This window comes from Streptopelia decaocto (assembly GCF_964273445.1).
Source record: "Streptopelia decaocto genome assembly, chromosome: 12".
Lineage (NCBI taxonomy): Eukaryota > Metazoa > Chordata > Aves > Columbiformes > Columbidae > Streptopelia > Streptopelia decaocto.
In genome coordinates, this window is record NC_138667.1 from 463,345 (window position 1) to 489,080 (window position 25,736).

Consider the following 25,736-nt stretch of genomic DNA (forward strand, 5'->3'; position numbering starts at 1 on the left):
CGCTGACCTGCGAGCGGCTGCTCGGTGCTGGGCCCCGGGGCCGGCGCTGCTCAAGAACAGCACGCAGCGCCGTGGAAGAACCGGCCCCTCGCAGCCCCCGCCCAGAGATCCCTCAACACGTGAAACTGATGGGAATACTGTGACACCACCATCCTCACCCTCGTGTTTAAGCAGAAGACTAAAGAACTAAAAGAGAAAATAACTTCGGCACGTCCGCTGACCTTGACGCTGCTGCCGCCGGTTAATCCAACGTTGCCGCTGCCTCGGGGAGCGTTTCGCCAAACACAGCCACGAATTCAGGCGGTATGACTTCAGTTGTTTGCTTTACTCATAAATTCACAAGTCCAACAAAATCCAACAAAACCTGGTATTAGGCCTGTACAATCCATATATAAAAAGGGTTGGTTTATTGTAGTTCAAATACATAAACTGAACAATCCCAACATTTCAAAATTAAACTTTAGAAACACAAGTTGAACATTCAAAACAGGAGTATAGTTTACAAGAATTGCCCAGAGGGGAATCCACAGTCTAATCCAGCAGTATGTAAAGATCACTTTATTGTTAATAAAAGTGTGTGTGTACAACCGTCCTGTTCTGCTCCGGTAACCACCGTTAGTTACCAAGTGTTTCCCACTTTGAGTAAAAATTATTAGACAAATTTTCACTTGGGCAGAGCAACCTGATTTTGCTTCTAATTCATGGACAGGGTAAGGAACAAAGCAGACCTGTGAACAAATTTAACTTGGTCTCTTAGTCCTAATTCTCTTCTTTCAGTTCTAACTCTGGCTTTAATGGATTTAGTCCCATTTACAAGGGTGAAGCAAGCAGAGAATCGGACTCTGGTTTCCAGCACGCAGCCGTCGGCAATGGGCGAGCGCAGCTCCGGACAGCGCCCGAGCCCAGGCCGTGGGTGACGCGCACAGCCCCGCGCCGGCAGGGCTCCGGCGCCGCCCACGCCGGAGCTTTGCCCGTCACACCCCCAAGAAACCCATAAATACCCTTAACGTGGGGGTTGTGGTGTTGCTCCCCCCACACAGAGACCATTTTATGTTCACAAATGCTGCTTCTTCCTCTGCTCCTCAGATGGTTTTGCAATATACTCACGGTATGTATATGTATAAACCCGACAGATGGCTCATGCAAGCTTTTGGATTTAACAGACACCCCTGGCTCGGAGTATTTCGTGACTATTTCGTTGTGCGGCGGGTGGGCTCTGAGGCGGTGGGCGGCGGAGGGGGCCCTCTGCGGTCCAGGTCGTCCACGTAGGACACGATGAGCTTGCGTCTCTCTTCTGGGACGCAGTCAAGTACTAGATAGCGCTTGTCGTTCTGGAGGATCTTCTCTACATCTTTCAGGTGCTGATCTGACTCCTGGATCAACTTTTTGGATCTGAAAGAGGTGTAAGAAGCCGCAGCTGAGGGCGATGGAGACACCGGCCCCGGCGCCCAGCTCCCAGCAGCCGCCCCGGCCAGCGGAAGGGAGGGCACAGACCCGGCTCTTCTGAGCTAGAAAGGTGCCGCTTTAGGTCAGGACTAGGCACGTCAGCACACACTATGCGCAGAAATAAAGGCCTGTTCCTACATTTGTGCTGCATTAATTAAGCACCATGGGAGACTGGTGTCTGTACAACAGCCTTGTACAGCACTGCATGAGCTACACAAACACTAAAGCCCAGAGGGGACACAAACCCAGAGTTTTAAATTCAGCACCTAAATGAGGCAAACTACTAGAATTTGGATGCGCGGTCTCCGTTAGGTCCAGCTTGGCTGAACTGTGTCCACCGCGCCAGCTCAGGTCCTAGACCAGAACTTGCCACACGCGGTGCTGACCGGGGGAACCGCGGCGCTGACCGGGGGGAACCGCGGCGCTCGTCAGGATCCAGAGAACTTAATTGCACCTTGCACCTTTTCTACCAGAACCAGAACTCCTGGTTTTGATAGAAAACGTCTTTTGGTCCATACCCAAGATTCTGTACCAGCCTTAACGTCTCCTGAAACTCCGTGAAAAAGCCACCTGCTCTGTAAAGCTGCTCTCGGGCACAGCCTGTCAATGAAATCTGCCCACAGAACCCAGGCAGGTTCTGTATGATTTCTACAACCCAAATTTCAATGCAGCCGACATTTCTCTGCTGTCCACGCCAAGTCCTGAGCGGAGCCGTCGCGCGCCGCCGGGGCATCCTCAGCGCGCCCAGCCCGCCAACGGACAGCGCAGCCCAACGAGAGGCTGTGTCGGCTGCAGAGTGCTTGAGACAGGTCACGAAACGTTGTGAAAGTGTAACCTGGACACCAGCTCACCAGGAAAACACAAAGATCGGCTTGTTGCCATTGATATAGAAAAGAACAATAAAAGACTGGTCCTTTGTTGCCATTATGCTACGTACCTGTACGTTATAAATTTGGTCTCTTTCAATAGCGTTCGGAAGTCAGCTTTGGCAGTAATGTATTTGTCTCTAATGTATTCCTCAAATTCCCTTTGTTTTTTCTGAAAGGAAAAAGATAAGCTTAAAACACTGAATGCAGATTAAGTACTGCATACAACTTAAAGTACTCAACATAAGCAATGATTGTATGTTAATCTTTTACACGTTTAATTTAACAAAAGTCTCAGTGAACACTGCTCGTTGTGTTCACCCGAAGCAGAAACGCTTCGGCAGGCTCGGTACCTGCACGGCACCGACACAAACCACTCACCCTGTCACTCGAGGAGAATTTAATGCACCTTGGGTCTTCCTTAATGATTTTTTTCACTTCCTTCCACGTTGATGTTAAAGTTATCTTCCAAAAGAAACAAAACCGGTAAATTGAAAGAAAATGAGATTCTAAGAACACACAACATAAATATTACATCTGAAGCTTTTAAATACCTCCCAAGCCCACTGACAAACTTGTCGCTGTATTTTGAAGTGTTGGGTTTTGATTACTGATACTACTACATTAGTATTTTTAATTCATTGATTTTATGTATGTACTTTTCTTTAGTATTTTAAAACGACTTTTTCAGATCAAAGTCCTCACAAGCGTCATTTACATCCCAGCGTCTTTCTCTAGTACATATTTTTGTACATGAAGATGCTGTTAAAAATCACCTACAGAAAACTTGCTTCAGCGTTACATGGTTGTCATTTCACTCTGCCTTATGTTCTTAAGCACTTTTAACTAATGCATTAAAAACGGGGTAAAAACTTTGGGTCATGAGAAAACCGACTGAAGTTGGCACATAACTGAGGAAGAGCAGGACGCGGTAAACCCCCGATACACAGAATAGGTGCCAGATCTCCACAGTGTTACATGGAACACAAGCTCGGATTCAGCAGTACAGATAGAGCAGGAGCACATCAAAACAGATGAACTTAGCAAGGTTCTATGCCGCTATTCGTTAAGACAGACACACTGCATATCTGAGACAGCAAAATGCCATAAAGAGTATCAAATAACTCAGTGTTGAAGAAACGTAACATCCTGCAGGAGATTAAAGATCACTGATTAGAAGTGTAAATGTAAATTAACTGTATGTTAAACCAAAGTAACACTCAAAATAAACAGATAAGGAAACGTCACGTTATGAAGATGGAAAATAGGCCCTGGAAATACCAACAAATAAATCAGATTGTTGGACAGGGAAGCAGAAGACGCCAAATCCCAGCGGGCTGGCAAAGGCCTGAGGATTGAATATGCAGAGCTCTTACCGCTGAGGTTTCGTCCAGAAGTTGCCTGAAGTGTTCCCTCTTCTTTTTGGTAAGTGCTTCGATGTGCTCGTTAAAGAGCTTCTCCTTCTCTTCTCTCTCCAGCAAGGAGCCGGATTCCCATCGATGATCCTTGCGCAGCGTCCTCCTGGTGTCAGACCACGACACATCCGAAGAGCGGACCTGACCAAAAAACGTTTTTCATACACTTCACTGATATTTCATACGTTGTCTTACACTTTTTATTTCTCTTGTTTCAAGTTATGGTTCAAATTAAAGACTAAAAACCAACCCATACAATAGCTCTCAAGGCAGAGGCTGCAGCGGCGTCCCCACAAACCCCAGCGGCACGAGGAACGGCTCAGCGTGGGTCCAACGCAGCCGGAGACGCCCCGCGGACCTGGCCGAGCATCCTCTCCAACAGAAAACTCCAGTACCCTCCTCCTCTGTGCACAACACACTGAATTAACCACGAGCGGTCTGGAGAGGAGCCTCAGAGAGAACTGTTTCCAGAGACCTGAGGAGTGTGCGGTGCCTTGTTCCCGACCCGAGAGCACCCTCGGGGAGCTGTTGGTTCGTGTTGGTTGCTACACCCCTGACCACAGCAATAAGCCCTTTCTATCCTGCCCCTTATAAAGACTTCGGTGCCGAAATGTGGAACCGAGCGCTAGTGGCATTTGATTTCACACATGACACCGGGAGAACAGGCACAGCACACGTGGTGACGCTCGTGTCACCCACCCCGTGCTCCCAGCAGGACAGGCCCACAGGAACGCCGCACACACCTCCTGGCTCAGCTTGCAGAGAACAAAGCGAACGCACAAACCGGCACAGACGCGGCACGGCAGGGACGCTGCGTTCGGAGCGTTCGGAGCCCAGGGGCCCTGGGCTAACGCCCAACAACAGCTGACCCGCCAGCAGACCCAGAGGAGAACGGCAGCAGCAGGACTGAAAATGCGCCACCACCCACGAGACTCTGCAGAAACGCCTCGGGAACCGCGCTGAAAACCGCCTCCCTGGGCATGGCACGCAACGCAATGCCGAGCGTCCTTTCAGCCAAGGCCCAGCCAACAGCAGCGACGGAGACGGGGGGAGAAACAACAGGATTCTAGTTCTATATAAACTTAACCACAACGGCCTAAGATCTTTTGTGTAATTCAACCATTAGAAAAATAATGCAACAATGCACCAACGAGCTGAGAAAGCCCGTCCGTATCTCACCATGTCAGACAGCAGCGCTTTGAAGTTCTGGATAGCTTCTTCCCGCTTGTGCTGCTCACGTTCGCGATCGATTTCCTTGGTTTGCTCCGAACGAGCTTTCTGCACCTCCCTTTCTCGTTCGCGCAAACTGGCCTCAATGCGAGCTTGTCTCTCCAGCTCCTTTTCTTTTTCAGAATCTAAATTCTGAAATGTAAGAACAAGCTTTTCTCAATAAAACCAAGACAACATCTTCCAAATTTCCATTAGACAGGTAAGTAAATTAAAGGGCTATCAGACTAAAGGCATCTTGGAACAGCATACTTGAAAGCGATTTGAGATCTGTGGATCACAAGGTTCTGCAGGGTCCCCGGGCAGGGAGGCGGGTCCCGCTGCCCACGGGACGGGGCGAGGGCCGCGGGCCGCGCGGGGCCGTCCTTCCGCACCCACCTTGGCTATTTTCTCTATGTACTGCTTGAACAGGTCTTCCCTCTGCGAGGAGCTGTCCACCGCCTTGTACCGCGGGTCAGTCTCCACTTTGTCCTTCACTTTGCTCCAGCGAGACTGGCTGTCCAGGTGGTGATTAGCCAGCAGCTCAAAGAAGTCCATTTTGATCTGGTTTACAGACACAAACCGAAAGACAATACTTGAGAAAAATACTGATACCCAACAGTTTGTTTTATATAAAAGGAGTCAACTTACCTCCAACAGAGGGAAGCATATTAATATTACATACCATTACACTCTAGAGAAATCACTAAACTCTGAATTCAGACACAACTCTGTCTAAAATTCACTTCCCCTTGGGACAATTTTGCTAAAGCAGATACATTAAGATCTGCTACATCTAAGATGAACTATATTATTTAAAGAATTATTCACCAATACAGTTATTATTTTATTCCAATTTAAGCTTCTTTTTTGAGCTTTATATAAATATATCAGAGTAACAAGTTATTGATCCTACATTATAGCATTTTGCATATTAATATTAGAGAAGCTATGCAACTTTAAACAGGGCTTTAGACAAATCACGTGTTTATGGATTCACCCTCCAAGTGCACAATGAACGGCAGTAAATACTTGGATCTGCTGATCAAGAGCGAAGCCTTAAGATGGATCTAACCAATAAAGAACTACCCACATAAGGTAATTAAGTAAATCACGTTTAAGATGGATATGCACATATATATAAAAGTCTAAGGAGATGTTTTATCTCCACTGTCAATTGGAAATGGCACATGGGCACTCTGCCTGTAGCAGCCACTGCAAGGGCTGGCAGGGGATCAGTCGTGGGTGGTGCCGGAGCCAGCGGGCGCAGGCGCGGCCGCCGTGCCGCTCGCGGCTCCGGGGCAGCCCGGCTCCCTCCTCCTGCGCGCTGGGCCCGGCGCTGTCCCTGTGCCGCGGCAGCCTGGCCGGGCTGAGCCCCGGCACAGCGGCGCCGGCGCGCCAGTCAACAACCGCGGACCCGGGAGAGGGGCTGCCCCCAGCTGCTACTTCTCTCCTCGTCCCTTTAAACCAGAAGAGCACCAAAGGCAGTTCGGCTGCTCAAGACTGAGGCTGATAAGGGAAGCGAGCGGATGGACAGGCGGACAAGCTCTGGCTTGCAGAGAACTGTCACATCCCGACTGTCTAAACACGTGTTTAGTTACAGAATGCAAGAAAACCAGAACCAACGTTCTGCAGGCTGGCCCACCAACAATTGTAGTTCTTCACAATATTAACATATGAACATAAAAGGCTTTATAGGCTTTTCTTTGCGATCTCAGAGAGATTAAGACAGTAAACAGAGATTAGAAAAGAACTGGTTAGTGCCAGTGGGAAGTCACTCTACATCTACAGCACTATCACTTTTTCCTAAAGCAGCTGAACAAAATGCTAAGCAAACTGTTTATCCATTGTAAAATTAAGAATGTTGTTTCAAAACATCTTAAAACATGCATGCAGTATCAAAAAGATGAAGCTTTCTAAGCCATGGCATTAGGAATATTTGTTGCAAATCGAACAATTCCCAGACGTTACTACAGAAGTCTATAAAGTAAGGGTATCAAAGTGTCTGCACAGATCACATCTGTGTGTGTCTGTGCATTGCAGAGGATGAACCTGCAGCCCGCGGCAGCACCGTGGCAGAGCCAGAGAGCCAGAGCCAGGAGCCCCGGCGCGGCTGAGCCCCCGCCCGCTCCCACCGGGCTCCGCTGCCCCGGGAGGCTCCGGCCTGCTCCTTCCCCCCAAAACCCATGGCACCCCAGCCCCTGGTGCTCCTAGAGCTCGGGTTTACCTCCAGCCCTCTGCAAGTATTGCGATGTGGTTTCCAATTCAAAAAGAAAGGGCAAAAACATCTCAAAACATTGAGTCAAAAACTTCTCCAAGGGATAAGCTCCGATCCCAGCTCCGTGGTGTCGGGAGTTCGCACACCCACACGCACTGACCAGCTCGACTGGCACCGGGACAGGGGCCGAGCTCTGGACGCCGAGGAGCGGCCCCGGCAGCCCTGGCAGGGCGGCTGCGGCCCAGCGCGGCACCGCGGCCACGGAAAGCAGCTCATCCCCAGGAGAGGGAACGGCCCCGTGTCCAGGGCAGCTCACCGGTGTCACCGTGTCCGGGACAGCCGCAGGCAGCTCACCGGTGTCACCGTGTCCGGGACAGCCGCAGGCAGCTCACCGGTGTCACCGTGTCCGGGACAGCCGCGGGCAGCTCACCGGTGTCACCGTGTCCGGGACAGCCGTGGGCAGCTCACCAGTGTCACCGTGACCAGGGACAGCCGTGGGCAGCTCACCGGTGTCACCATGACCAGGACAGCCATGGGCAGCTCACCGGTGTCACCGTGACCAGGGACAGCCGCGGGCAGCTCACCGGTGTCACCGTGTCCGGGACAGCCATGGGCAGCTCACCGGTGTCACTGTGTCCAGCTCACCAGTGTCACCGTGTCCGGCTCACCGGTGTCACCGTGCCCGGGACGGCCGTGTCCAGCTCACCGGTGTCACCACCCCAGCCCACTGTACCCGCTCACTGTGACCAGCCCCACCACGGAACCCCCCACCTGTGGTGGCTGCGCAGTCACATCCCACCAGCAGCTCAATGAAGCAAAATCAAAACGTTATAGAATTTCAAACCCTTACGTTAAAGATTTCTGTAGAGTTGATCCTCCTTAAATAAAGACTTTGGACTTTTAAAACAGACTGAGAAAGCTTCAGGTTAAATGCTTTACATTTTCTTTTTGTTTTAAGCACTTTCAGAGTTAAAGGAAATACGACTGCAAATATTTCAGGTGTATTTAGAAGTCTTTTGGCAGTTAACACATTGCAGGTACAACTCTCATCACTTCACAAGGAAATAAACTAAAAAATGTAAAGTACCGGAGCTGCGGCAGGCTAAAGGCACCACACAGAGATACCAATTCTTTCCTCACTAGGGAATCCCATAATATTTGCGTGTCAGTGATTGACAGCTGTCAGACTGAACTGATTGACAGGCCGCACAGCACATAACTGTAAAGTCTATCCACTTGTTATAAAACAGAATACATAAAATGGTTACAAAAGGCTTTTGGAGAAAAAACATTATTTCAAAAGCAAACAAATACAATCTCCTTTTAACTTTTCAACTTCAGAACAATCATGCAACAACAAACAAATCATTACTTGTGCTTACGTCTTCAACTGCGCTATTAAGCTGCAGGAATGCTTTACCACGCCACAGTTATAACCCAAATGCAGTACGTAAGACTCTGGTTTTGAACTACATCAGTTCTCTGAAGCACAATCATTCATTGGAAATATCAGCAACAAGTCAACATTCGAAAATAATCGAGTACAGAATCAAATTAGACCGGAGTACCCAGATTAAAACAAATATGCAAAACCTACTGGACAAGGAAATTGTCCCCGAATCAAACGTGTTATTCAGCATTTTTCGCTGAATTTTTCGGAAATTTGCAATAACTTTACACTACAAAGTAAGTACTGTAGACTTTAAAATGTCAAAAATGATTATGCTTCAGAGGGTATTTTCTCACTCACACAACACGCAGGGACATAAGTGGCCGCCCATGTTGGTGACAATATTTGATGCCACTTCTGTGGCAGCTGCTTCCCAGCGGTGAAACCTGCACCCTCCTATTGACGCTGCGGCCAAATGACATTTGGAATTTGTTCATCTTTAACAGCTGGCCTTTCCTTCTAATAAGCAGCAGTTCATACATAAGATATATTTACTGAAAGATTAAAAAGTCACCTAAGTGCCAGCTTTTAGATGGAAAGAGAGGACATGGAAGCTGTCTGAAATTTAAACAGAGTACCCTACAGAGAATGTCAAGTTCTTACTGCTCCACTTAGAGAACAGACAGGTAATGGCCAGTTCTGGGGTTTCCAGCCAAACAGGACAAGAATCCTTTTCCTTTTAATGCTTCAGGATAATATAACTTCAAAAAAAACACAAAAAACAAAATCAGGCATTATTCCAGTAAGCATATACTGTTAAATGCTTAGGAAAATGAAAAAGAGCATGATTTAAGTAAACTCGACTTCAATGTAAGCTCAGGCTACGCGCTCTAGAGCCAGCGGAGCCGCACGCTGCGGGCAGCTCAGCGGCCCGGGACACTGGGCGGCGCACAGCGCCAGCCCCGGCAGCGCCGGCCCCGGCAGCGCCAGCCCGTCCCGCTCGCACTCGCACCACGCACACCGCGCCCCGAGCCGTCTCCTTACCTTCTCACCTCGGCTCTTCGAGTCTTCTTTCTCCTTCTTTCTTGCCGCTGTGATAAACTCATTAAACAAGGCCTCTCGATCTTTCATCTTTTCAATTGCCTTGAACCTCGAGTCCTTAGCATGCTTGGCTGCAAATTCACTAAAAGTAGTTCTGCAACAAAATGGCAAGTGAACTCATTTGGCAGAGCTGTCTTTGCTGGGAAGCAGGTTCAGCAGAGACAGTTCTGCTGGAATACATGCCGGAGCACCATTAGAAAATAAAAAAGGCAACATCCTGACTACAGAGAGAGATCCTGGATGGATGGGCTACCGCTGGGTTCGGGCACACACAAAGGTGCGGTCAGAGACCTGCAGGGGACCCGCGTTGGTGTGAACACAGCTACCTGCAGAAAGCGCAGGTGTAGAGAGGAAGATTGCGATGCAACCAAGAAGAAATGAAAAATCTCGGTTGTCTAAAAGATCTTCTTTCTCTGGGTTAGCAGTTCAGCCAGCAGTCTGTCCAGCTGCGAAACTGAGCATTTAACGTGCCTGCAGCCAAACCATGCTAAGAGTTAACCGAGAAAATCACCTTTTGGGCTTTGTCACGATAGAACACTGGCTGAGGCCATTTTCCTCCTCCTTTCAGCATCGCACAGCCCAACCTTAGCACACACGAGACCAAAACACTTCACAGGCTGCGGGCAGCCCCGGCGGCTCCGGGCCGGCCACCCGTCACCCCGCAGCGTCTCCCTAGCGTCCTCTCACCTCCAGGGCCAGATTCCAACCTGTGCAGCAGGTGCGGTACTGCCACTTACCTCAAAAAAACCACTACTGTGCTTTTTCCAAGCTCTGATGCAAATCTGGCCCCAAGAATACGTGAGACACTTATAATCATACGAATGTTTTCATCACAGCATGGAAATAATTAGACTTGGAAAATCCAGCCTACTGTTGCTGTAGGGTAAATTGAAACAAGAAGAGAATTTGGTAGCTTATTCAAAAAGATTAGAAAGTGAATGTATAGCTATATTGCAGAACAAGAGCTGTTTAAGTGAAGTGGAACACAAACTCTCGAGCGTGTTGGGCTGAGATGATAAAAACCCAGAGCGGCACTCTCAGAAGTACAGCAATATCTTTAGACAAACACTGAAACCAGAAGACAAAGGATAAGATTAAACACGACAGTATTTCAGCTGGAACCTTCCCACCCCAGCCCATAATCAGATAAGAGTCGTTCCCACCGTGACACGCTGGAGGGATCTCGGGGTCTAAGGACACTCAGGATACGTAATAGTCCATGTGAGACTCTGAATTATATATTAAACTTGCTACTGATGAACTTTTCTTAAAACATTTCCATGCCTGCTCTCCTCCAGCCCGTATAATGAGCAGACAGTGCCCTAAGTCAGAGTTATTCATCAGCTCGGAAGTCATTCAAAGCTACCGGACCCTGACTTGGGAAGCTAACCTCACCAGCTTTCCAACACTGAAAAGATCAAGCTGAAGCAAAACAAACGAGTTGTTATTTCACTGTAAAAGAATGAACGGCAGAGAGGCCAAGGGATGCTGGAAGAGAAAGCTTCAGAGCCTGTCTGGTGACATAAGCACGTATTTCATCAACTCGATGGGAGGAAGCTGTGAAACAAACCATTCTAGCAATTAAAGCTGGAGTGTTAGTACGCTCACTGTCATCACCTTGCTATTATCACTGCAAGTAGGTCTGAATGTGAGGGGTATATAACAATTTCTATAGTAAAGCAATCAGAACATTCTATCATATTTGTAACATACTTTGTAACCAGAAAAACATCCTTCCAACCCCCTCCAAGCTGCAGAAACCTCCCTGGCACTGCCCAGAGCCCACAGATACGCTTAAGAAGCAACAGGGTTATTAAGGAGAACTTGTGGTGGATCAATCCAGACAGCGCGGATATTTCTTCAAAATGGCTTAATACCTAAATCACTGCAAATCACAAGTTGGATTATTTCCTGGGTTAGGTGAATACAAGCAGGCAAAAGAAGATTTCAACAACATCTGATGATTCTTCTCCTCTTTGCCCATTTTGAAAGAGGGTGATCTACCTCACACCCCCCGCCATATGTCATTCTGACAGAGCTCACGGATATGAACAAAAAAGCAGCTCCTACCTCGGATTAATCTTTGCTTCTTCCATCATTTTCTTGAAATCCTCCTTGGCCTGCATTATTTTGTTTTTCTTCTCTTTGCGTTCTTCTTCTGCTCGTGTTTTCACATACTGATCAAACACCTACGAAAACACAGTCACCGACACAAAGCATGCAGAGCTGAGGCCACGCGAGCTCCAGGCAAGAGGGAGGAAAAACCCCATTTCTCTTATTGCCTTTCCTCTCACCAGAGACCCGACACAGACGGGGCGGAAAGGAGGAGAGAGACCCTCTGGATTTGAATGCGCGAGTCACCGTGCCCTGCCCAGCATGCAGCGCACTGCATCTAAACACGCGTCTGGGACCGTGGCGACGTTCTGACACGCTCCTCCCTCGTTAACGCTTTTCTGGCTCACACGCTTACCACAGCGGCGCTTCTGGCGTTCCTGGCGCTCCCCATTGCCCTACATCGGCTGAAGAAAAGCTTCCGCAGTGAGAATTGGCTTAACAACAAAAATGCCGTTTTGGTTCTCCCCCACTTTTTTTTTAATATATATGTTATTATTGAAATAAATATATCTATTATTTTAAATATATATATTATTCATTATGTCAATATGTTGAAGAGATACTGAGGGTTCTCAGGTTTTGGGAGCTCTCTGTATCCATACAACTTGCACAGAATTCAAATATCAGATCGTCCAACCACAGGACAAATAACAACTATCAATTCACTTCTTTCCTTGCTGGCTTCTTGCACGGCAGCAAAGCCTCGTCACAACCAGCCCGCAGCACCGGCTGCTCCGCGAGGCTGGCAGGGCAAACCAGACAGAGCATTCCCATAAAGCCAGGGAACTGGACTTCTCTTTTACCTGTTTCCTTTCCTTTGGGTTGAGAAGCAAGTAACGAGGATCAAAAACTATCTTGTGTAGCTCTTTCTCCCATGTTGAAAAAGCAGAGACCTTTAATTAAAAAAAGCAACATTTTAACTAATGGTTAATTTTCCTCAAAAATAAGAAATAAGTTTTGCTTGAAAACCACAGGACGTGTGATGGGAAGAGGAAAGGAAATGATCCTGGAGTTCCCATCGCTAAGAGATGCAGAGGCTGGCGCAGCAGCTGCAGCGCTGCCCGCCCGGAACGGCCGAACGCCGCCGCGCTGCCACCGCTGCCGGTGGCGCTGGGACGTGCGAGTGCACCACGAGACACCCCTGAGATCCCTCTGTTCCTGTCCCGTGCCTGCTCCACACGTTTCAAACAGTCCTGCTACAAAAGGCATTGATCTAAGCATGTTTGAGCTCGTCCTAAATAAGTTGTATTAAAACTATCCCATAAAATCCAGCCACTGAAACTAAACGAAAGCTGCAGCTGGAACCACCTCCAGTATTCTGAAATTATTACATACATTTATATTCTAATAGCCTAATTTACCTATGGAAACTGATTGGTATCAACCAGATTTCAAATTTAGTTAACTAAAAGCAAGAAGTCTCCTATTTAAGGATAAGAATGTACAGATTACAGTGGAACTTACAGCTTTTATCGTGTAGGAATGTTTCAAAAACATTAAGGATGTGTGCAGTTTGGGTGTCCTATTTATTTTCAATGGCAGCTTTCAATTAACCAGCTACTTAACTTGGAAAAACAGGTTAAAATAATTTCAGTTTCTTAGAAATCTAAACTTTGCTAGAATCGTAACACTTGGAAACGGGGAGTTTTGTACCAAACGCGTGCGTTACGCAGAGGAAGAGATGGGTCTGTTCATGCACAGCACCGCGGTGCTGAATGGCTCAGCGTGGCCCGCAGTGCCGGAGCCCCCCCGCCGCCCCCCGCTGATCCTGACCCCTCTCTCCAGAAGCATGTCCTTGAACTGCTTCATCCGCGCCTCCAGCGGCACAATGGCTCTCTCACGCGCCGCCTTGATTTCAGCTTCCATGGCGGCCTCCTTCTCCGAATCCATGTCTTTGTTGTCATCCTTCCTGAAAACAATCACAGGCGCTGTGTGACTGCAGAGGCACCGGCTCGGCCCCTGGCATTAGAGCCAGGCTCGGCCCCCGGCGTTAGAGCCAGGCTCGGCCCCCGGCGTTAGAGCCAGGCTCGGCCCCCGGCGTTAGAGCCAGGCTCGGCCCCCGGCGTTAGAGCCAGGCTCGGCCCCCGGCGTTAGAGCCAGGCTCGGCCGGGCAGAAGGGATGAAACCTGAGCTGCAGGCTCAACAACCCGCACAGGCCATCGCTCCCTCAGACCGGCAGAGCGAGAGCTCAGCACCAGGCATCCTCAGCAATTCCCGCGCCAACCAGCGACTCCAAGGAGTCCACGCAGACACACAACACGTTCTGCAGGAGCTGCGCTCATTGCTCATGTGCACTCAGCACCACGAGGCTCTGCGAAAGACTCCGTCTGTGGAGCCACTTCAGACTGGAACACCTCACAGCTATTACCAGAGAAAACGCTGTGACACTGGTGAAGCCTCCATCCATTCATCCATCTGTCCATCCATCCATCCATCCATCCGTCCACCCCTGGACTGTGCAATTGTTTACTGAGAGTGCATGCGCCCCCTCCCACACACAAACTCAGAGCCCCAGTGGCAAGAGCTCTGTGATGGTCCTGAGGAGCACACAACAACCGAACCGGTGAAAGCACTTCTGCAACACCAGTGTAACCCAGAGCACAGTGACACACAGCGCGTCCAACAGGCAGAACGGACCCAAAGGCCTAACAAACCTCAAACCTTTATAGAGCAAAAACACAGTAATCATTAGGAAAATCTAGATTGCCGGATCTTTTGGCAACAAAATCCTCTGCACGGAAATTCACAAGCTGGATAAACAGGCAACAGAAGCAAACTATTTCGGATAAACTGCACTCAAAATATTCCTTGTTTTCAGCAACTTATACCACTTATTTCCATTCCAAATTATTTCCAAAGGAGATGCTGTTTCCTCTATACGTGAATATCAAATCCTGGAGCTGCTGAAACACCAGAGCGCTGACGACTGTTCACCAGTGCCGTGAGCTCCCGTTCGCTCTGCTGAACACAACAGCATCCACACCACCCAGACGAAAACCTTTCTTTTTCTGCACAGATTACTTACTATAGAAAAAGCAAACTTACTTGCGCTTTTTAATTTTAATGGGCTCATCTTCATTTGCTTCCTCTGTAGATTCATGCTCTTCTCTAACTGTAACAAATTTCAACAATACGTTAGATTTTGTCTTTATGAAAAGTTTGTAAATCACAAATGAAGCCGTATGCAAAACAGAGGACAACGTGGGCAGCAACAGTGTGGGGTGTACAAATCTGCATTCCCACCAGCCTTCTTGAATTCCAAGGCTATAGACATTTCTCCATATGTCCTTACGTTTCCTTCACTTATTTAAATGTTACTAGTTTTGGGAATCAGCACAAAGTAAGTGATAAATTATATTCAGACTTTTAAGAAGGCAGTGAGATGGCTCTTACTCAGTTTTTTTCCTTCTTCCATTCCTTTTTTGTGAGGCGGTTCTTGGATAATTTTGTCCACATCGGCTCTTCCAATGAGGTCGTCTGGTCGGTCCCACATGGAGAGCCGGGTGGTCGGGTTGTAGAAGAACACGCGCTCGTCACCCGTCCACACCACACACCTGGGGACAGACGGCAATTGGTACCAGCTCAGGAGGAATCAGCGGCAGACAAAGGGGCTGGGATATGGAATCCATATGTAACGCGGCTCACGCGACGCCGCGTGCGGCACAGAGACCGCACCCGCAGCACCCACCGCGGCGAGCGCTGGCAGCGTGCGGACAGGGCCGGGGAAGCGGCGGCACTCGGACAGACAGCCCAGGACAGACGTGCACCCGCGGCCGCCCGCTCTGCCCACCCGCCCGCAGGACGGGGGAAACGCGTCACCTACCACGGGGTGCCCGGAATAGGGGTGGTCGCAACCGGCTTGGCCTTCTGAGCTGCCTTTTCTTCTTCAGTCATCTCCTCCTCTTTTGGCTCCTCGAGGGAAAAACAAGTTACAGGATGGGGCAAAGACAGCTAGTTAATTATGTATTATAAAGTAACCAACTTGTTTGAAACAAGCAAATATCTTTGGAAATGATGCTAGAAACCAGCTCACAATCACACCTCATCCATGCTTAAAACACAGGCATTGGAACTGCAACACACAGACAGCAACTGGTCTTCAAAATCTCAATTCAGAAAACGTCTCAGCGCTCCCTTAACCTCGACTTCATTGAACCCTCATTTCAACGCCTTCCTGGACCAGTGTGAATCCCTGAATACAGGGAAAGGGTGATGTTTCTCACAAGGAAATGGTGATTTATCCTTCAAATTAAACTACTTGAAACTGAAACACAGAGTATGACGAAGCAAAACCTCTGCAACAACCTTTGCAGCAGAAATAAGCAAACTAGCGACAAGTTCAAAAGTAAACCAGGTAGAGCGGTAATAAAACACAGCAACTGAGTTCTGTGCTTTTGCCTGAGTACATTGAAGTCACAGAAGTCAGTATAAAAGCTTTGTTTTTTATACAAACACCTTAGCTCTACAAGAGCTACGCTTCCTCGGCATGACAAAGTGCCTTAGAAGAAAGAAGTTAATTTCGCTTACTGCAGTGCAAACACCACAGACATTTTCTAGGATGTGTTCCTAACAGACACGGAGGACGCAGCAGCTTTAGGTTTCCAACATTCAGGACAAGTTTCATTTTCCTGAACACCTTAAAATCAGTGAGAGAACGCAGGTCTGGGTAATCAGCTAACGTTTTCCCACGTTCTTGCTAACTTCTTCACTCACATAACGCGTATGTCTCTTTTCTCACGTAAAGCACGGGCGGCCGGGGGCACAGGCGCAGCCCCACGGCGCGAGGGCAGAGCCGCCACGGCTGCCCCGCTGGCCGGGGGGCAAGGGCTTTACCTCCTTCATCAGCTCCTTCAGAGGCTCTTCTTTTGGCTCTTCCTCTTCCGTCTCCATCGGTAAAGGCTCCTCCGAAGGTTCTTTACTTGGCTCTTTAATCTTCTCTTCCATTTTTTCTGAATAAAGGTAGAATTCTCCTTAGTATTGTAAGAAACCATAACGAATTGTCACAAAATACGAGCAGAATGTGACTTAGGGATGCAGGTGGGGGAGATAATTTACTTTCTGCTCACGTTCCAAATCCTGGGTTCTGAATATCTGAAATTTAGCATTTCAATGATCTCACTCTTCCCTGCTTTAAAGTCTTTAGAATAACTGGATTTTCCCTCACTTTCCAGGCTTCTGCAATTGGGATCTTCGCAAATATGTGAGTATGCAAAGTGGAAGCACACATTGACCCAAGTGTCACCGACTTGGAAGCTACTGTAGAACCAAATACTCCTACAATACAGTGGGAAACAAACTAATCTTCAGACTCAAAAGCAACCCAAATGGATACTTACAATCAGGATTTCAAAACATTCGTAAGGGAGATCAGGCATTAGAGATACTCTCGTTCCCCTTTGCAAACACAATCACTGACGGTCTAAGCAATTCTGCCTGGAATATTAAATAAAAAGAAGTACCTTTTTCTTTGAGCTCCTGGGGCTTTTCCCAGGTGGACTCCAGCGTCCTGTTGTTATAATAGTAGGTCTTCCCGTCGGCGGTTTTGTACTCGGTCCACTCGGAGACGGGCGCAGCCCCGGCCAGCGCGGCGGGGGAGGCGGCGATGGCCACCTGGGGGTGGATCATGGGCACGATGGGGGGCGCCATGCCCGGCAGCACGCCTGGAACAACACAGCACAGCGGCGGGCCAGTGAGGGGCGCGGCGGCGAGCGGCAGCGCCTCACACACCACACACGGCAGCGCCACGAGCAGACACCTGAGGCACCGCAGGGCTGCGCCTGAGCTCCCTTCCTGCGCGGTGCCACCAGCAGCGCCCGCGGCACCGGGCAAACCAAAAACCTTTCTAGCTGAGTCATGTGTAATCTGCAGAGCACAAAGCTTCTTAGTTTTTAGACATTTGCTTTAATGCTTCAAAATTTCGTGCTCTATTTAAAGAGTCTTTAATAGATCTCTATAGCTAACAACCATTTAAAAAATATACTGTCATTTTAAGAGATATTCCCATTGCTCTTGAAAAAGAGACAAGAGTGGCTTGAATTTGAGCCACGTCATGCAGAGCAGAACCCTGACAAACCTTAACTCCTGACTTTAAAATTTGACATTAATTCAGACTTGCACAAAAACTGCTGAGACTGAAACGATCTCAGATGGTGGCAGTTTGGTTTAATACTGCTCACCGATTGGAAAAACAATATTCACATCCTAAAGCAAAATGGCAAGTAAATATCTAGAGCAAGCCAGAATACTACACTGTCCAGTATTTATGTACTTGTCCCAACAAAACTGATATACTGAACATACTCTGAATGACAAGTTCTAGAAGAACAAACTGGATAGAACTAGAACTACAAGGTCATGACTTTGAGCTTTTAACATTTATATTAAAAAGTCTGTTTTTTAAACTAAGGGAAAAGCACACATTACACAGTGCCATACGATATTCTTAGTAAATGACTTTTCTTAAATGCACAGTTTGAAAGATGCAGATTTACACTAAGACGCACACGCACACCAACATGCGAGCACAACCATGTCACACGCGTGAGGTGGGAGAACGAAAATCCACACACACAAACTAAAAACTGAGGAGGATGGGCATGGAGAGATACAGTTACTACACAACTCAGTGGCTACAGAAAACCGGGCTGGACTTTCCGTATGAAATAAGCTCACGCTAACAGTTACTTGGGAAAGTTATTTCCTGGCCAAATGAGATATTTGCATTTATACTGGTTTGAAAATAAAGTATATAGAGTCATTCAGTTGGGGAAGCAAATAAATAAATAAAAGATAAACACCAACATTCACTACCATGCCAACTTACAGACAAAACGAACTAAGATGGTTTGGAAAATTACCGGTCTTGGTGGTAGCGACTGTCTTTACATACGGGCAGCTGACTATTTGCATCATTGCTACACCTGCAAAACGGACAAGCAAGCAGTTGGGACGCGGCCAGGGCGCTCCTGCTGCCGCCCGGAGAGGCTCCCGCCAAGAGACGGAACCGCTGCGCTCCAACACTTTCAGCCAGATCAAATAGAAAACTGATTTTAAGCTGCAGCAACAGTCTCTGCCTACATGAAACCAGCTGTTTAGCGAATTACTGGGACACCATTCAAAAGGAAAAAGGCATTTCACTGGAGACTCAGGGGTTTAAGTTCACGGGAGGGGGAGCGGGGCTGTCGCCGGCGCTGGGCAGGGGCTCTCCCGCGCCCGGCTCGGGCAGACCCGGCTCGGGCAGACCCGGCTCGGGCAGACCCGGCTCGCAGAGCGGAGCCCACGGGCTCTGCCCTCCCAGCGCTGCCGCGGGGCGGGCGCGGGACAGGCCTGAGCCCAGCCCAGCAAGGCGCGGCAGGGCCAAAGCCGAGGCCAAGCCGGGGGAAAGCTGAGGGCGTTACGGAAAGGCTGGAGGCGGAAGAAGGGGGAAAAGGAAGGAAAAGCAATGAAGCTGCAAACAGAGGGACACGAGGCTGCACTAGGCCAGTGGCAGCAAGCATCATCTTTAGTTTTCATTATCAAGGATGTCACGAGCTGAAAAATGCTCTAAAAGCAGCGTTGCTAGCGCTCAAAAAGGCATCATCATGCACTGCTCTGCTCTCCGGCTCGTTAGGAAACGACACAGAAAGGCCACAAAGAGGGAAGCGTCTAATCCTCTTCAATTAGACGCAAAATTCAGTAGGAAATTAGACAGGGGTAAGGGAACGCGCCTCCAAAAACCTGCGCTGAGGGTGTGGAAGGAAAGCGGCCGGTCTGGGCACTCGGAAACTGAAACGCTCCACAGGCTTCACCTTAAACGGTTCCAGTTCCGTCAGCTGAGGCTGCAAATCCTCCAGTGCAAAGTGAAATTAAACCCCTGTGTTTACAACCAAAGTCATTTATATTTTTCTCCATTACGGATCTAGTATGGAAAGCATAAAAAAATACTGCCAATTTATTTTAAAAAATATTTGTGATAAGACAGAATTGTAATGTTCTTTAATAATAATTTCAATTATAGAATCCAAAACTGATTTTGTAAAAAATAGTATGAATTGAGACACAAAAACATTGACTCGAACAGCACTGAATGAAGCGTTTGGCTAAATTTGGGGGGGGCTTCATGTTATGTACTTGGAAATGAATCTGACAATTCGTTTTGTTAAGGAAGTTACAGCATGTGTTCCAAGTGGGTCAGCATGAATAACGGCATCTGCGGGCCCGCGGAACCAGAGACGCTGCAGCGCAGACGCGACCCAGCAAACACCCGAGCTGTTTCCTCTGCCGAGCTCCCTCCCGAACACACAGCTAACTTTGAACGCATGAATTAAGAGAAAGCAGACTTACTTTTTAAGATCTGAGATTATGAGATATCATTAATCAACTCTTCCATTGTTCCGTCTTACTACAGTGTAATGCAGAGATTGAATTTGAGATCATGTGTCGATGGCGTGTTCACAGCTCTGTCTCTGCTACCGGCAGCAACCTGGCTGACCCTGCACCTGCTGCCGTCAACACCAGAAACGAGCCTTTCTGACTTCACCTACGCTGCCATGAAGGCATTTTCACTTCTCTTTAGTTTCCTGTTACTGTCAAATATTTTAAAGGTTTCCTTTCCTTTACAGCGTTTATAAAGCATGAGAACCACCTCCAGCCGGGCTGATGTGACTCGGCTGTTTGGGGCGGCGCAGGCCTGGCTGGGGGCTCAGCCCCACGGCTCGAATCGCTGGGGAGGCAGGACAGGCAGATCTACAGCTGCTACCGGGAAATTCCTGACAATTTTTTCAAAAACGAGTTTAAGGAGGAGAAGATGGATGTTGTTGCACTGTTTTTCCTTCTGCGTTGCACTACTTTTTGACTGAGCTTAGGAAAAAACCCAAGGCCAGCGCACAGCCCAGTAAATCCAGTTTCACCAGCACCCTTCTCTGCTGTTCTGGCCACCCACGTGCTACCTGAGCAGGTGGTTAAATCCCTCCACGGCACTGCAGACCCTCCACTCCCTGCTGACCCCTCGCTGGACGGCAGAACTGGCAGCTGAGGACGCCCAGCCGGCCACGAGGGCTTAACCCGTTCTGTTCTTCCACACCTCGCAACTACACAGACATCACAACTCTCCCTCTATCTTTCACCCAGGTTTTGTCCAGCTTTGAACATCACGTTCAGAATAGTATTTTCTTCCTGTCTTAAAATGAGTTTCCTTTTCAAGCAAATTACAGATTAAAGTAGCTTTGCCCAGTTATTTTAGAGGACTATCCTAAAAGCAGAGGCAACTCCAAGTTGATCCTCTCTCCTAGTTAGCAGGACTAATACCCATGTTAACTACCTTGCGCTTACATCCCCTACCCAAGCAGCGTTCTGCGGGATCGCTGCTGGCCCAGCGCGCCGGCCGGACGCGGGGTGTCCTCCGTCTGCGCAGGATCGGTGCCGCGGGCCCGGCCGCCTCGCTCGCCCGCGCTGAGCCCAGCAGGACGCGGCTGCTGCCCGGCTCCGGGCGGGCGCTGCTGGCACCGGTGCAGGCGCAGCCTCGCGCCTCCCTCTGCAGCAGCAAACCGGCAGCTCCGGGTGGACATTCAGTGCTGCTGCACACTGAAAAACCACTAATTACTTTTGCACTGGGGCGGGAACTCAGCTGAGATGGTAATTAACCAACGAGCAGCTTTACTGACCACTTTGGAAAACCTCTGCAGCAATTACAAGTTGCTGAGTCCAAAATTTGGCCAGCCCAAAGCTGGTTCCTTATAGATCTAAATATTTTACAAAAACTTAAGAAAATGTGATTTACCAGGCAGCAGTGGGCTGCCATCTGATACTTTCAACATCTAAAGCCTACAAATAACACCCTAACGTCTTGAACGCCCTCGTTATGGTCCTGCACTAACACCTCAGCGTTCTGCATCTGCATTCAGCATCGTACTTGAGAGCTGCAAACCAAGAGAACTGGGGACACCCAGCACCATTTGGGGTAGCGCCTCGAACGGCAATCTTTTCTGCTTACAAATACATCAGTTCATTTTAATTTATTTTGGCCATAATCCATGTCCTAATAAATATTTATGCACAAGACTTAAGCTCTAAATCTAGCAAGTAGAAAAAAATCATGGCAATACTGCAATTAGTGAAATACAATGTTCTCAGTCACATATGGATTCTGTCCAGCACCTCTCTCTCTTTTTTTTAATAGGATGACAAGATAAGACACACGCCATGAGATTAAGAAGTGTTTAGCGCAATTCTTATCTTTTCCTATAATCTAAGAGGAAAAGGTTTACGTGTTTAAACACAGCTGTTTTCTCACATCAAAGAACTAGAAGTCAAAAAAATTTCGTGTTCTTTGTTATTTAAAAAGTCTGTCTGCTAACCCTGAATTCTTTGGAAAATACTCTGAGTGGAGAGGATTCAGGCAAGTTCCGTACACAGTGGACACATGAGTGCAAACAAATCGACAACATGGACATGTAGCGGACACGACAATCACAGTTTGCCAATTTACCTGGAAGTGGAATAGGCATGCCGGGAAGGGGGACACGGAATGGAGGTACCATTACTGGTGGAAAAGCAGGAATTGCTGCAGTTGGCTGCGGCACCGCATGAGGCACTGCAGGAGGCAATGTCTGTGGGACTGGCTGGGGAACAGTCTGCACAGGTGTAGCAGAAGGAGCAGAGGTTGAAACACTGACTGATGGGGTGGCAACTGAAACACCCGAGCTCGGGCTCTGGTCTTGTGTGGTGGGTGCTGATAAAAAAAAACAAAGAACACCTTGTATCTTACACGCTACAATACACTTGCTGCAAACATACTGGCTCTGTTTCCCAACAGACCTTATATCAGCAGATATGCTTAGATATGTATCATCAGCAGAAGACACCCTTAGACAAAAACCACTTTGCCTTCTCTGTAGCATTAAATATTCACACAGAAAGTCAATTTCCAATTTTACTTTGGCCCACTCTTGACAGCTGCCAAGTCGGTACAGCAGTAGCAAGGGTGTACCAAGGACAAACAGCCCCTGTATCAAATGGGAAAAGATCGTTCTTACATTAAATGAACACAGGTTCTGCTTTTTAACAATAATGGCAGAGCGTGTGCATGACAGTGTCTAAAACTGTGCTTATCAACGGTGAGCCAAGAATGGAAAAACGCCAATTAAAAACGTGGAAATCAGCAAGGAAAAGGAAAGTAAGTGCTTTTGTTCAGAAGCTGCAAGAGCTTTCCTGGTCTTCAGTGCCTCCCAGTGGGAAAATGCGCTACTAGCATTCCATTGTGTCGTCTTGCAGCATGGCCACAGTCAGCACCGCACCGAGAACGACCGGTGCTGTGCGGTAAAGCACTGCCGAACAGGAACCAGAGCGCCCGGCTGAGCTCAGCGGCGCCCTTACAGCGCTCACTGCGGGACTGGGGGGCGAGGAGCTGCTGTGAAAACCAGCTAATAACAAAAGAGAAATCACGCCAACTTATGACTGTGTTATATACGGACACATATATGTGCATTGTCCCTAGTATTTAATGACTACCAGAAGCATTCCCAATAACATACCAGCATTAACATATATTTAAATAAAGATTTTTGATTTGTGTTTCAGGAAGGGTGCAAGTTCTTCGCACTGCCTAAAATGTAGGGAAACAGAGCAGACAGTCAGTATGTGATTTGTTGTAAGACCTGAGGCAAATCAGTACCAGCCAAGAACGAAGCTCAGCCAGAAGTCCCAGGGTTTTTACAGGCCAAGTCTGGGAGTTATACAATTATTTTAAATGGCAGAATTTTATCACCTAGGCACAGACACCAACAGTAACAGTTCTTAAAGCAAAGACAAAGTTCAGCGGGTAGAACAGGCAGAAGTGGAACAGACTCTCAGCGTCCGATATTAGGAAATTCTGCTCAGAGAAGGTGCGCACAGCGCTACCGCAACTGCAGGGCCGGTCCTCTGAGCCGGCATCGGCCAGACGCCCGGGTTCAGCTCCTGCCCGGTTCTTGCCACTCACCAGAGTGCTTCAATTACACCATGTTTCAACAAAGTAGCTGAACGCAGTATTAAGTTACCTTCCAAATTAAATAAAAGTCCTAAAATCCTTTGAGCAATACAAAGTATTTGCTGCTCTAATGATCTGTCCTCGCTCCAGAGTTAACTGAACACATCATTTGGGGGTGCGTAGATCTGACTCCCTTTCATACACAGAGTTTGGGTTAAATGGTGAGTTAAGCATGACTTGTCTCACCCGTTACAGGAAGCACATTAAATAATTGCAGGGGATGTACTAGACACTACAGCTGGAGCTGCAGCAGTTCAGCAGCTGCTCCTGCTCTGCATGCTCCCTGAGCCGGTGCAGCCACTGATCCCCACTGCGGAACCGGAGCTGCGGGGCCGCGGCAGCACCGGAGCCCGCGGCAGCACCGGAGCCCGCGGCCCTGCGCCACACTGGCCCCGGTGCTGACAGAGCCAGGGCGCGGCAGCTGCGCCTGCAGACGCTCTGCACGTGAGGCACTCTGTGAGCACGTGTATGCCCAAGCACAGCATACATCAGCCTGTTTGTGCTGTGTGCAGACGCTCGGTATAAACGTACGCTACGTGCACGCTGCCTAAGCTCAGTCCTCTTTCCTCTGGAGGCTCCCTCAGCTGGAAAAGCCTTAAAAGCAAAGGCTCAGCCCACATAAATAGCAGTGATCTTCAGACTATTATTCCAAGGACTGAGGCAACTATAATGGCTCTAATTACTTTCTTTTTCCTCTTTCCTGCAGCTCTAGCAAATGAGCCTTAAATCAGGAGAATAATACTAATAAAAGTAACGCAGCAGCAGCAGCTAGCTCTGTCCCTCACCCAGGCAATTCTGTGCTGCCCAGCAGCAGCACACCAAGATCCAGCCTCTGCAGCAACAGAGGCCTCTTTGGAAACAAAGAGGAAATGCTACAACTCTAACTCCTACCTCAAATTAACTTTGCTTCTGACATACCTTTAAAAACAATTTCGCTTTACTTAAAGGGATGAATAATAGCTTTGAGATTATGTGATAACAGCAGAAGAAAAATCTACAAAGACCTAAAGACAAAGGCTGCATCCCAATTCAGTGCTGCTCTGACGGAGTAACTTTCAGACTGGTGGGGGAACGTTTGCTTGTTCTTCTGGATTAAACACTGTACTCTAGACTCATACTCCACTTCCTGTGCAAACAGCTTCCTCCTGGAGAGCAAGTTCCCGGTGCGGTACCTCCCCGGCAGCACCCCCGCGCCGCCCGGTACTCACTGGAGATGGTCTGCGAGCCCGAGGTGGCGGTGGTGGTGGTGGAGGTGGAGGAGGCCGGCGTGCTGGAGGAGGTGGACGGCGAGGCTGCGGCCGCGGGGCTGCTGGTGGTGGGTGTGGAGGCGCCCACGGCCTGTGCCTGCGCCGCCAGCATCGGCGTCAGCTCCGACTGCTGGATCACCTTCACCCCGTCCGGCTTGCTCCACGCCGACTCGCGTGTCCGCGCGTTATAGAAATACACCTACGATTTAAGAATGCCACATCAAACAACTGCTTATCTGCAGGAGAAGCATTTACAAATGGTCCGGTTGCTCCTGTTGTAAAAATAACTAATAAGAGGACAGACAGGAGCGTAGGATTTTACCACAGCACAAGACTGTACGTGACAACGCTCCCCAGGGCAGCAAACACCCGTCACCTCGTTGCTCTGGTCACCAGCTCACCTTCCCATCCGGAGTTTTGTTTTCCACCCAGATCTCCTCAGCTGGGGGCATCGCTGGTGCTCCCGGGGCGGTGACGGGCGGCATCCCTGGAGGGAACATCATACCCGGAGGCGGTGGCATGCTGCCCATGGGAGGAGGCATGAACGGTGGTCTCTAGAGATGTAACGACAAGAACGACCAGAATAAGCAGAGCTTTCCTTTCTCAGAGCACCAGACAGCACAACTAGACCAATTTTAATTCTCCCAGTCCCAAGAGCTTCTTTAACAATCTGATGCCACCAGTCCAGAGGTGGCACCTCCTGACAAGCCACCAACTCCGGCAGAGCA

The 25,736-nt window shown here is 48.6% G+C and overlaps 1 protein-coding gene across 5 annotated transcripts in view; it reads right to left on the reverse strand.

The window, feature by feature from the left end:
- Positions 1–390: 390 nt before the first annotated feature.
- Positions 391–25,736, reverse strand: part of TCERG1 (transcription elongation regulator 1) — a 29,655-nt gene continuing 4,309 nt past the window's right edge. Inside the window, exons 3-21 of one of the 5 annotated variants that reach the window (XM_082063966.1) lie at positions 25,410–25,562; positions 24,970–25,207; positions 22,223–22,465; positions 18,615–18,677; positions 17,217–17,417; positions 16,591–16,706; positions 15,581–15,666; positions 15,151–15,311; positions 14,803–14,869; positions 13,531–13,666; positions 12,561–12,650; positions 11,713–11,831; positions 9,586–9,736; positions 5,333–5,497; positions 4,907–5,089; positions 3,689–3,868; positions 2,694–2,777; positions 2,384–2,484; positions 391–1,392 (exon numbers count right to left, since the gene is read on the reverse strand). In XM_082063966.1, coding sequence (XP_081920092.1) covers positions 1,191–1,392; positions 2,384–2,484; positions 2,694–2,777; positions 3,689–3,868; positions 4,907–5,089; positions 5,333–5,497; positions 9,586–9,736; positions 11,713–11,831; positions 12,561–12,650; positions 13,531–13,666; positions 14,803–14,869; positions 15,151–15,311; positions 15,581–15,666; positions 16,591–16,706; positions 17,217–17,417; positions 18,615–18,677; positions 22,223–22,465; positions 24,970–25,207; positions 25,410–25,562 — 2,739 coding nt within the window. In that variant the 3' untranslated portion in view covers positions 391–1,190. Of the gene's footprint in view, positions 1,393–2,383; positions 2,485–2,693; positions 2,778–3,688; positions 3,869–4,906; positions 5,090–5,332; positions 5,498–9,585; positions 9,737–11,712; positions 11,832–12,560; positions 12,651–13,530; positions 13,667–14,802; positions 14,870–15,150; positions 15,312–15,580; positions 15,670–16,590; positions 16,707–17,216; positions 17,418–18,614; positions 18,678–22,222; positions 22,466–24,969; positions 25,208–25,409; positions 25,563–25,736 lie in introns of all 5 variants that reach the window. The other 4 variants (XM_082063965.1, XM_082063968.1, XM_082063967.1 and 1 more) reach the window with 4 other exon arrangements.